This window comes from Tympanuchus pallidicinctus, unplaced genomic scaffold (genome assembly GCF_026119805.1).
Source record: "Tympanuchus pallidicinctus isolate F22 unplaced genomic scaffold, pur_lepc_1.0 scaffold2, whole genome shotgun sequence".
In the NCBI taxonomy this organism is placed as follows: domain Eukaryota; kingdom Metazoa; phylum Chordata; class Aves; order Galliformes; family Phasianidae; genus Tympanuchus; species Tympanuchus pallidicinctus.
Window position 1 is genome coordinate 49,533,025 of NW_026294721.1, and position 12,624 is coordinate 49,545,648.

The following is a 12,624-nucleotide window of genomic DNA, read 5'->3' on the forward strand; positions in this document are numbered from 1 at the left end:
GTTAAATTTTTACTTTTGGAAAGCTTGAGGCATCTGTAGTTTAGCCTGGAGGTAAAGTTACTCGGTCTTTCTAACTGGCGGTGAGCATGAGTTCTCTGTGTTTATCATTCAGCACAATTTGCTCTCAGCAAAGCCTCAATGTGAATTTCTTTTCATGCTGCCCCTTCCAGTTTTGCAGGAGAAAGTGTTCATGTTTTTTTTTTGTATCTTTACTATTCTGAAATTCTTAGGAGCCTAGTAACTCCTGAGCCTGCAGAGAGAGGGGCTGGACTTAACAAACAAGCAAAGAAAAAGAATTTCTTCCCATCACAGTATGCTGGGTCACTGATATGAGACTGCTGAAAAGCAAAGCCATTTACAGTATGTTACACTGTGCTGATGAATCATAGCTGCTGTTCAGCTGTCTCTCCGTGACAATTAGATTTAGGTGCTGGAAAAATCTCACTGTTCAGTAAAAGGAGGACCTGAAATAGTGATTTATATGTTAGGACAATTTTATGTTATTATTGAAGATGTTAAACACTGTCAAGGATTCGTTTTTAAGATTTCAGAAGTATGAATTGCAACTTCTAGTCTAATGTAACAGGACGTCAAATTTTATTGTTTTTTAAAAATTACCTGCTTGAAATGACTTATTTGGGTAACAAAGTGATTAATCTCAGTCGCCATAAATGTCAGCTGCAGGATTAAAGGATCTAAATGGTCATGGTTTCAAACCTAAAGTTCCATGTACTTCAAGCCTTCCGTTAAGAGGCAGTGGGAGGGTAGATAGATCAACCACTTCTGAGTTTCCACTACCTATGCCTTGTCAGTGAGATGGTTTTGACTGTCCGGTAGGCAAAGATTCTCACCAGAACTGCATTAGCCTGCTGTGTGGATTATTTACAAGCAGGTATGAAATGACAAACAAATGACTTTGCATTCTCCCAGTGAGCGAATTAATCACCATTCAGTGACATGGCAGTGCCATCTTTGAAAATCCAAGGCAGCTATCAGAATTAGAGTTCTGCGTTGTAAGCTGAGTGTCCTCACTATGATTCTGGCAGACTCTTTTCTGTTATGCTAAAACACAAGCCACCTGCAGCATCCTCTTCCTTTGAGCAGGCAACTTTTGTGAGAAGCATACTGTTGCCAGCATGTGCTCAGTAATTCTGTGGCCTTGAGCTAAGCACATAACCTTCTGCCAGCAGTGCTTTTTTTCCTTTCCTCTCTGTAATACAGGTATAATAACACTTGCCCACCTCACAGACGTGTTGGGAAGATTAATTAGTTTATGTTTGCAAAACGCTTTGAAGATGAAAAGCGCTGTAAGTGCTAAGTAATATTATCATCTTACATTGCTATACTAGTTACTTCTTAAAGCAACAATAAGAAGTTAATTGGTTTTCAGGTTCCAGGTGATAAGGATCTGTTGACTTTTAAAGTTATTCTCTTAGCTGCAGAGTGGTCGTGAGGAAAACATTTCACTTTCATTTGATTAAGAGTATATTTAGCTCCTGCTCAGTGATGCACGTGCTTGCTCTAAGGTTTTCATCTAGTTGAAATTGGCCCCTGGAGGGTCATGGTCTGTAGATGAGCTATGGATCTGGAGACAAAGGGCAATTGTGGTTCTCTAGGGAAAAATCAACCTTGGTTATTGGCAGTATGCTGCTTGATCAGGCATTTCTGCATGGCCTTGGTCCACAGAGTGAAAGCCTTGTCCTGTACCAGACCAATTGCAAAAGAAGGGAATGAAGTTCTTGGTCATAATGATTAGAGATCTTGAAGGCGAGCAAAGCCCCCAAAGACTTTTGGCTTTATGGAAAGGAAGGCATTCTGGAAGGTCTGTGTTTGCCCATAGAGCTTCATGGAGCGAGATGTGTACGCTGCTCCTGTTCGTAATAAGTATCTGACTGGAGGATGAGGGAGATATATGAGTTGCACACGTAGCTGTGAAAGATGGCTGCAGTGTGTCAATGTCCATTGAGAGAACAAAGCATGCATTTGGAGACAAGGAGTCCTGCTTGCTGATTTAGGATCAAGAGTCAGGACTCCAGGCCAGCTTGTGAGGGTTACTTGTTCCATCACAAGCAAACAGAAGTGGGAAGAGAGACGGAGAAGTGAAACAGGAATAATTCCTCAGTCAGATTATAGTTTTTGAAAGTAGTCTAAATTGTCACTGCTTACTGGCTTGAGAGGCAGTGCTTAGTGTTGCTTAACTTATCAAAGCCAAAAGAGAAAATGGAAGAGCTATCAGATCAGATTAGTCTCATGTTTATGTTTGCACTTTTTTATTTGCCATGCCATAGATATGTTTGAGTCATAAACCCTTTCTTCAGTTTAATGGGCTTTGTGCTAGACAGACTAAATTAAGCCTTCATTGCATTACATCTGAATGTGAGCTTCGCTGTGGATATGTGAAGGGAGGTGTGCACGAGAGAGGGAAGAACAAGGTTTTTCTGTGGAATCCTTGGGTTTTATCCAAGTTTTAGTTACTGGCATTTTTTGTGCTTACCTACAGTGATCTGAGAGCCTCATTCTGCTTATGTACTGTGGAAGAGACTCCTATGAATGTGGGGTATTTATTTTTTATTCGACAAATAAAAATGTATAGGGCTGTTCCAAATATGATCGTTTTCTTTCTTTACACCAGTTCAGAGCCTGTTGAAATGATCAAATTTTTTGCTGTGGCACAATGTATCCCTTTCTCTGTCCACTGTCTTGTGGTGGCAGATGTGCCTTTCCTCCTGCAGAATTACTGTGTGGAGTTCTCCCTCCACATCCGAAGGGATAGGATTGAGCCTGGGCTGTATTCTGCACTCTTCTTTCCCTGCTGCCTCCTTCCTTCTCACCTTCCTTCCCCATTCCAAGCCATATGTCATGTCATTAGCATCCTACTGACCTTAATGTGGCAGTTCATACCTGTCAGATCTGTGGTTTTAGGCTCTCTGCAGACTGCATATCCATCATCTCTGCATTGCTTACCCTCGGGTCATATTTTCTTCACATCTATCAAATTTAGGCTTTATTTGTATTTTGTAATAAATGGATGCTTAGATGTTGATGATTTGCAGTTTGATCCAAACTTTAAGATAGAGGCCTGAAATATCTATACTGTCATTCTGTTCATGATCAAGACTTTGCACTCCTTGCTACTCATGAAGTTACATTTCCATTTTAAATCCACAGAATCTTCTTTTTTCCCTTGCCACCCATGTTTTGGACAGACACGCTAATTTCCCTAATTTAAATTGTATCTTATTTCATCATATTCAGAAAATCAGATTTTTTTGTCTGAAATCCAAGAATTTGGAACTGTAATGTTTGAATTATTAATTCACTTACTGAAAAACGACTGCTTATGCTGCAGCTTGAAGCTTTGAATTGTGCAATTGTAAAATTATCTGCAATTGACTTTAATCTTAATCTGTGATACCTTCAGAAGTACTTGATGAACAGTCCTTTATCCTTATACTAGATTAAGAAGTGCTTATGTTCTCATCTGTGGATTAGTACTGAGGATCCTCCCACCATCTCCAAGCCTGCCAGGAAAAAAAACAGAGTGCCTTGTACCATGCCGTTACGTCTGCACGTTTCAATCCTAGATTGAAAAACTAGTGGCAGGAAGATATTTGGTACCATTTACGTTTATTCTGTTCCATCTCTTGAAATACAAATTTCCAAGACCAGTGTTAAAAACCTGTGTTTCCTTGCATTTTTATAGCTTAGTGCTACTGTGATGAATACATGGTTAGTCTGATTATAAGGTTTGATATACTTTAGCTCCCTCCAGGCATTGAAAGTGGGTCTTTTTTTTTTTCTTTTTTTTCCCTCCCAGACTATATTTGGGTTTTGGATCTTTTCCCATAAAATTCTTCTACCTGAAGTTGCGCAAGTGCAACTTGGAGAGCTCTGTGTCACTGCTGCTGGCTCTCAGGAGTCCCTGCAAGTGTGGCTTAGTTCCCCACCTGCTTTTGAAAGTCCATAAAGAACGGGAGAGCTGTATGGTTTAAGTTTGCTTAGACAATATATGGTTTCATGCTGTTTGGTTTTGTGTAGTTTACTGAACGTATTCAGAAGCAGCTTTCTTTCAAATGAGTCTTACAGTTCCACTTGAACTCAGATAAGGGCAAGAAAAGGTGGTAAGGGTGGAAAGGAGAGTGGAGCAGAAAGGTCAAGAAACAGGTTAGGAAGTGACGAGGAAGAAGGTTGTGATGAGTGATGAGAAAAATGCAGAATTTACTGACAGGGTAAAACCATGAGGTAGTGGATTAGAGTGGTCTAAGTTTCATAGGTAACTTTCACAAAACCAGAAAAGAAAATCAAGACGAAGTAATTAAAAAAAGATCAGAAAGAAAATATGTATTAACACAGGCTAAGTGTGTTGCTTGTCAGTCTTCACTTTGGTTGCTTGAATCCTGACACACAGAATTCAGCAAGTATAGCTTTGGAATTTCCAGTTTAGTTAATGTACTGTGTAGTTTGTGCAGCAGAATGGATGGTATCACATCTATTACTCATTCTCTCTTTTCTGTAATTGTGTTCTACCTGCCTAATACTCTGAATTCTAAAGGCAGCATTTGTACACTTCTTATCAGAAGTTTATAAAGCATGCAGGGCCTCTATCTTTTGCCAGTTCCTTTTCTAAAATCTTCATCCTTTCATTTCTAGCAAATTTGTTCTCTTATCCATTTGCTTCCAGTTTTATGCCCTTACTCTCAATATCTTTCCTTGGAAAGCACTACCTTAGAAAGCCTGACGTGCTGTCTTTGCCACCAGTAAATGGAGAAGAAAATAAACATATTTTATTTACAACAAATAACACATTTTTTTTCCTTGAGAAACCAATCAGAATTGACATTTAGAGGTAGATAATGTTTCACATCTTTTGGGATTACTTGGGATTCTTGTCAAAGCAGTGCAGCTCTGCTTTGAGCTTTTACGAAAATGGCATCCTCTCAGTGCTCCAGAGTGACTATCTTGTCACCTCAGAACAGAAGGGATGATTCTGCTGTTTATCATTCCATACAAAGAAACTCCTTTCACCATCTTTTACTCACACATGATTGAATGCTTTATTTTTTCAGGTACTGGTAATGAGACCAGACCAGCCAGCTTGCAGTTACCAGAGCTGTTCTTTCATGGTTGTCATGTACATGAATTAGGAAGGCTACTGTGGAATCAGTAGAATGGGTCTCCTGGTTTTACAGAAGTGTTGTAGCATTTCAAAGGCATGGTGTAACCGTGTTCTTGTTCTTGCTCTGCAGAGAGTAATCAGAAGTTCTGTGGATCAGCTCCAGACAAGGAGCTGCAAATAGAAGACATGTGCCCATTGCGTGTATTAGCTAAGCAAAAGGATACAAAAGTAATTCCCAGTTTCAAAATAGCAGAAAACTATGTGGTCCTTGCAGCAACAATTTTGACATCATTTCTGTTCATATGCTATTTCAGTGATAAGCACTGGACCTGCATGCTCTAGTCTGCAGAGAAAAAATAAAAAGAAGAGAAGCTCTTTTCCAGGTTTTCTTTCTGAATAAATTATGTTAGTCTTCTTTTAGTTAAAAAAAAAAAAAAAATAATAATCAGAATTAAGTACAGGAACAAAGAAATATAGAGAAGAATAGAAATGAGAAGATTGGTTCTCCTGAGGACTGTGATCACATCTTGTTTTTCATCTCTCTTGCCTTAGTTGTTCCACAATTTGTTTTTCTAAATTTAGTATTTTCCTGTAATGCATTACCGCAGAGTGATTACAGGCAAAATGCATTTGAGAATGATTTCTGAACTGCATGGAGGTGTTGTGGGCAGACAGAAGGCAAGATACAAAGGAAAAATGCTGCCAAGTCTTAAGACTGGAGCAGGGACTGGCAAGTAATGTAGGACATAGATACAACAGAAAAGGAATGAAACTTTATTGGAACATTAAGAAAGAGCAGACCAAATACAGCACAAGGTTGAGCATGCACATGGTTGGATTTGAAATTTCTACCATTCTGGTTTTATCTCTGCTCTGTGATGGCAAAACTGAAGGCAGCAAAGGTGCTCACACTACAGTTTATCTGACTTGAAAGAGGAGTGTGCCTGTGTATATTTTATTGCTAACCTCACTGATGTTTTCTAGAAGGCTTTTTAGTTTAGGAGTGTTTCTTTCCCTTGTTCCCAAAATTATCTGTAGTTGCTGACCCTGGCTCAGAGACTTTGCAGTAGTTAATGGATTACGAAGGTCAGTGGTAATGTGTGAAGTTGCAAATTCTCTGCTGGTTATTTTTTTTGCTGGTTCATCTGTTAGTTTGTTTTTCCATTTTTGTGGTTTATCATTTTAGGGGGACATTTCTGCTTTAGTACAGATCCAGTTTAAAGCAAAGATTGACAGCTGAGAAGCCACAGAGCCTTTTTGTGTTTTGTTCAGTAGTCCTCTCCCAAAACCCTTTTCCACGATAACGTGTCCAACTTGAAGCATCAGTTACTGTAGGCACCTTTAAATAACATCTCCAATTTAGGCCATTGAAACCAGTATTGCAAGAGAGCAAGTAGAGCAGGTTGCCATTTAATTTCAGCTGTGAAATCCCGACTTAGTAAAAGAACGTGTAACTTTTGCATACGTTGCACTTATGTATGCACTAAGTGGTGTTAAGGATCTACGATACTGGCCACGACAGGGCCAGGGCCAAATCACTGGACATGCACACCAATATGGTGAACAGCAAAATGGCATTTATTACAAGTGAGCTCTAGCTTATATACGCCTATGTGCTTTGTCTACACCCAAAAAGCATGCATCATACATCCATCACTATTTGCTTTAAAAATTGTTGTTCTAGACAAATACAAATATAACAAAAATATAATCTGGCAGAGAAATTCATGTATATGTGTGTTAAAATTACGGCCTGATATGAATTTAACATGGTTAGAGATGCACCAATCATTCAGGTGAGTTTGCAGCTGGCAGATACCATGTTGTTAACAGTGATTGCTGTACAAGCTGAAAGGTATCTTCAAGTTGTGTTGTTGGTTTGTTCATCTGGACATGTGGATGGTGTCAGCATTCGTTCCTTACACTAACTGTAAATTTATATTCCTAGCCAAGGGAAATGGCAATATCTAATGGTGGAGTGATAATAACATTGTTATCAGTTTTTAAAGCCAAACATCACTCTGAATGGCTCCCAAGCTCCGGAGTTGTCTCCAAAACAAGTTTCATTGAAACATCATGTCTAATTTATTTTTTTCCATTTTACACTTCATACTACTTGTAAAGGAAGAAAAAACAAAAAGGAAAAAAGCCCTCAAAGCTTTATTCGTATCTATTTACTCTTTCTTCTACATTTTCTTCTCTGAAATTAGTTCATTACAAATTCTCCAAGTTGCTTTTAAGTCATTATGAAATGCTGAGGCACCTATTGTCAGTGGGAGAATTTACAAATGCGTGTATAGTATAAGAAACTGATGATTAAATCCCTCACGTTGAAGTCTTCCTGGAAAGGTTAATTAGAAATGTTAAGAACACAGGAGGGAGAACATCCTGTCTTCATACTCTTTTCCACTGAGCCCCTACAAATTTCTTTTCAGTTTTTTTGGTAGCATTGTTCCCTAGCAGGTAAAAGCCCCTGTTCCAGTCTGCAGCCCATTAATTCTGTGCCCCAGCCTCGTTCAGCATCTCCTGGATCCTGAAAATTTCAGGGAATCTTAAGAGGATGTAAAATCTTTGCATTACATATGTATGATTTCCTTTGGGACATAAATTCCTACACAAATACATATTTTTTCCATGTCAACTTTGTTTGTTTTTCATTTGTGTAGGCAACTTATATAGTGTGCAATCCTCTTAGTGAAGCTTTTAGGAAAGCTTTAATTCAGGAGATGATTGAGCCTGATGTTTCTAAAGCTGTTACAGCATTTCTGGGGAATGCTGTACAACTTCAGTGTAGTGAAAGAGCTTTAAAGTATTGAATGTGATGAGAGAGTAGTAAACAACCCCTTTTCTGCATCTGGAATTGCACTGGAGCTTTGCTTTGGCCCTGTAACATGCAGTTTTGGTTCTCATGTCATTCCAAAGAGGGGTGAAAAAGCAGAAAGGAGGTGAAAGCAGGCTGTTGTAAAAAATAAAACTCATAAGCAGTGGATAGGTGGTCCATTGTGCCTGGAACTGAGCCTGAGAAAGTCAGTGCGGGTTTTCATTTATTTCTCTTAGAAATAAATATTAGTCTGCTTAAAAGCATAAAAATAGTCATTAAAATAGGAAATAAAAGTAAAAGGGCTCAGTAGTCTCTTCAAAACACAGTGCCTGCCAGGGTGGCTGATGCTGGGTGTGCAGGGCAATGCTCTGCAGAGCTGGGTGCTGCTGTGGGTGACCTCCATTGCCCTTGGAGCTGGCTACAGCACAATCCTGCTGTAGCCCCCAGCTCAGCCTGGGAGATATCAGGTCCATAGGTGTATCACGTAACCTCGTAGCCTGGAGGTCAGCAGCTGCTTGATTACTGATTCAAGCAGTCTTGTTGTCAGTGGGGGCCACCTCTTTCTATTTTGCTTCCTTTAACATTGTTTTTAGGACAAACCCAGGGCTGCATCCGCAACCGTGAGTGCTCACACACCTGCATATTGGCCTCTCCTGTCTTTGGTTCATCTGCAGAGATGCTGGAATAACAGATTCCTGTAATGACATATCCCACACAAAACACCAGAGGCCAGGCTGTCATCCCTACCTTAAATTTGCCAAAACACTGACAAAAAAAGATATGTTGTAGGCCCCTCCTTTTGTTCTGCTCTGCCTGCTGCTGCAGCTGGGCAGTTTGTTTGGCCTGTTTACTTCCCTTCTTAGTTTCGTCTCTCACAAAACCTGAGCGTTCATGTGGCCTGACTGTTTTTAAATGGCAAGGTACAGCCAGTCCACATATGGCATATTGCATGTACTCTTTATACAGTCTGGCCCTAGTCATAGATGTATCTTCTCCCTTTGTATTTGCTTAAATATGCACCTCCCCAGTGGCTTTTCTTTTCAAATCCTTATTTACAGCAGCAAATAACTTTAGTTAGCTTTGTACCTAATGGTAGTAACTGATTTTCATTATTTATGAAACTTGCTTACAGAATTCATTTATGGTTCTGACTGCAGAGTCAGTGACACTTAGTGACCACTTTGTGTGACCACAGCAATAAAGTAATTAATTGGATCACTTAATGTCTTGCCTATTGACATGCTTAAACTCTTAATATTTCAGGAATTAATTACACTTTTATATTTTTTCTATTAGTTTTTATTTGAGGGGAGTCTGGTTTTGCTGTATTATAAGCTTTAACAGTGTTACAAACACGTATTCTCATGTATTTATAAATGGCTAATTTTGGAGCACTTAAGATGCCTATCAGATACAAAAATTGAGCATGTATTCTGATTTGTTCCCAGAGCTATCAGAAAACTGTGAGCCAGAATGGAAAAGCATTATGGGTGCTGGCATGCAAATGAGCTTTGCAAAGTGTCTATATATCATACAGTGTCTTAAATCTACAGACATAAAAGCAGGATGAAGACACAGCCGTTAAAAAGGCAGTCATTTTTGAGTGTCACATAACTTAGACACTTCTAAGTTACTGCAGTGTCATGAGTTTATCGCACCTAATTTATTAATACAATCATTTGGGATTCGCTTATGTCTCTTGCTCTGCCCCAAAACAGAGGCTTGAAAGTCTGCTTAAAATGTGCAGGCTCTGCTTCAGCAGTAAAAACCTGAATTCAGTGACAGAAAATGCCATCTTACCACAGGGCTGCAGGTAAAGGGAGGCAGCATTCCTGTTTGTTTACATTTGTGCATTAAAGGAGAGCAGAGAGCTCCATGGGGGTTGTGCTCCCATTTAATTTTTCCAGTGCCACACTAGGTGAAGTCTGTACAGGAAATATCCTGTTGTGTAGGCCTCTTTAGTCAGGACAACAAAGGCAATTCTGACAAATACTGCTTCACACTTCAAAAAACTAAGAAGAAGAAAAAAAAAAAAAGGAAAAGAAAAGAAAAGAAAAGCTTGCCATTTACTTCTGATCCTTCCATGTTCCAAATTAGCTTCTCTCCATTTGCAGGTTCTGTTACGTTTCTTTCCTACATGAGAACACTTTTGATGTGTTGAAGCAGTTGCCAAAGTAGTACTAAGGTTCTCAGAAGGGAAAGGGGCACAGCAGAGAGCTGGAGACAGAGGGAATCACTTGATTGTAGTACCTACAGAGTTTTGACAAAACAGCTTATGTGATGCCTGAGAAAATAAGACACATAAAGAGTTTTTACTTCTAACTTCTTAATTTATTATTTATTTTTTTAAAAATTCTCACCTTCTGTTATCTTTTTTTCCCCTAATCAGGACAGAATTTTACCCTAAGGCAGTTAGGAGTTTGTGAACCAGCAACTCGTCGAGGACTGGCATTTTGTGCGGAAATGGGGCTCCCCCACAGAGGTTACTCTATCAGTGCAGGGTCAGATGCTGATACTGAAAATGAAGGAGTGATGTCTCCAGAGCATGCCATGAGACTTTGGGGCAGGGGGGTCAAGTCAGGGCGCAGCTCCTGTCTGTCGAGTCGTTCCAACTCAGCCCTCACTCTGACTGATACCGAACATGAGAACAAGTCCGACAGTGAAAATGGTAAGTTCTTACACATTTGCACGTATATAAATCAATGTTTTATTTGCTGTCATGGTTGGCACTCAATCATTTCAAGTCATTAAAAGTTCAAGGAATGGCCTTGAATTATTTATTTACTTTTTTTTTCCTCTCCTTCCCAGAAAAGTCAATATTCACTATCAGTCCTAACTAATAAAAGCTTTGGGCTTGATGTTTTGGCTGTAATTTTGGAAGAGTTTCATCACAAAAAAAGATTAGCTCTGTTTTATCTTGGGCCATTTCACCTGTTACCCTTTGGGAAGCAGCAAAGTAAGTGGTGATAAAGTTGATCCCTGAGGCCAGCTTGCAATCAAAGGTTTCATTGTAAACTCCTCTTTTAAGACATCTCAGAGAAGTTGCAGAATCTTAGAACGGATGAATGAACACAAAGAATGGCTTATTAACAGGACTCATGTGATTGGAAAACAAATTTGATTGTGCTTTAAACTTACTAGCTTATGAGAGCAATTGGAATTGTGGTGAAGATGGATGTGTGGCCTTTGTGCCTAGGGGACTAGATTATTGTGCAATTAAAATCTGCAAATAAATCTAAACAGCAGCTTTGCAGGATGTGGGGTATGACCATTGTATATTAAGGCTTAGCTTTTTAAATGAAAGGAGGTTAATGCAATTGACTTGATTCACTTTTAAAGCTTTGCGAAATCTTTTACTTCAACTCGAGGTTATGAACAGAACCTGATGTGATGTTAAATGCTAAGTGCACAAATCTTAGAAAACGTTTTATCTTTAACTTCTTTTTGTTTGCAGAAGATTTTCAGCTTCACTAGAATACACTTTTTCTATTAACTTCATGACTTCCTATATGACAGATTCTAAGATGAATAAAGAAAAACGAGTAAAAATGAAAATTAGAACAAAGGCTGTTGCCTAGATGTCTAAACTTCATTTTATTAATTTATTAAATGTGGCTGCTCAGCTGTACCAAAACTGGAGCAATTTTATTTCAACCCTCTGGCATTAGCTTTAAAACACTGTGGTAAATGGCAGCATGAGTGTTGTGACACTTAGAAAGAAAGATACCACTTTTATTTTAAACTGCAAGCAATAATGTTTTGTCCTACTTATTTATTGTTTCAACTTCAGTTTGAGAATGCAGAGCCATAGCTGTTGTTGTCATTGCCTTTCCCTGCCTTGGTGGCTGGTTCTAGCTGAAGACACCTGTGCTTGACATCCACCTTAAAGAGGATTTTGCTTTTTGTGTTGGAATTAGTGCTGTGTGCTACCTGAGGAGGCAGCTGTCCACGTTCAAAACAGCTTTGTCTCAAGCTTAGGAAGTTTATTATGGGCAGGAAGCAGGCTTTGAAGGGGGAGGATAGGAGTACATGCTTAACTCCTTTTGGCAGTGGAGATTCTTTTGAATTACTCCTGGTACTTTGGCTGCAAAGCATTCTAGAAAAAAAGTTGTTCAGCAGTCCTCTGATTTTTTTCTTTTGAAATCTGTGCTGAAAATCACTGCCTCGAGTCTTTCATAACACCCTATCTTAATGATTTTTTTATGCATGTGTATATACACACAGTATCCTTAAGAGAGCTGTATCTGTACCTTACCCAAGAGGGTCACTGCTTCAGCTTAGGTATACTTCATTAATAAACCTTAAATTAATATTTCTTATTAAAAAAATAAAAGGGCAAAAATGTTGTTACAAGAACCCCTCTTAGTGGAAAATGAGAGTTTTGTTTCATATTTTGTGTGAGAGAAATCTGTACGTGTTAGAAAAAGCACTACTCTGCAGTGGTTAAAATCATGCAAAGTGTCTGATGTTTGATACAACTTCAAAGGAGAGTTTAGTCACTAAAAAGGATTACAGTTGATTTATTTATTGATAGGAAGGCCGGCAGTCCAGCTTAAGGAGGTACTAGGAGTGCTGTGAGGCTAATGAAATTTTGATGGCTTGAAAGTCCCCTAGGGCTATGAAACATGTATAACTCAGACTGTGTCACGGGTCCCCGTTTCACTGCAGATGTTATGGAAGTGGTGAA

General features: G+C 39.1%; 1 protein-coding gene across 13 annotated transcripts in view; it reads left to right on the top strand.

Annotated features, from left to right (window-relative positions):
• Nucleotides 1–12,624, top strand: part of TENM3 (teneurin transmembrane protein 3) — a 696,676-nt gene that overhangs the window by 391,390 nt on the left and 292,662 nt on the right. For 10 of the 13 annotated variants that reach the window (XM_052683284.1, XM_052683286.1, XM_052683287.1 and 7 more), the window contains one exon: nt 10,327–10,605. The exons of the other annotated variants lie outside the window; for them this stretch is intronic. In XM_052683284.1, the coding sequence (XP_052539244.1) occupies nt 10,327–10,605 (279 nt within the window). The remainder of the gene's footprint in view (nt 1–10,326; nt 10,606–12,624) is intronic. 13 annotated transcript variants of the gene reach the window in all.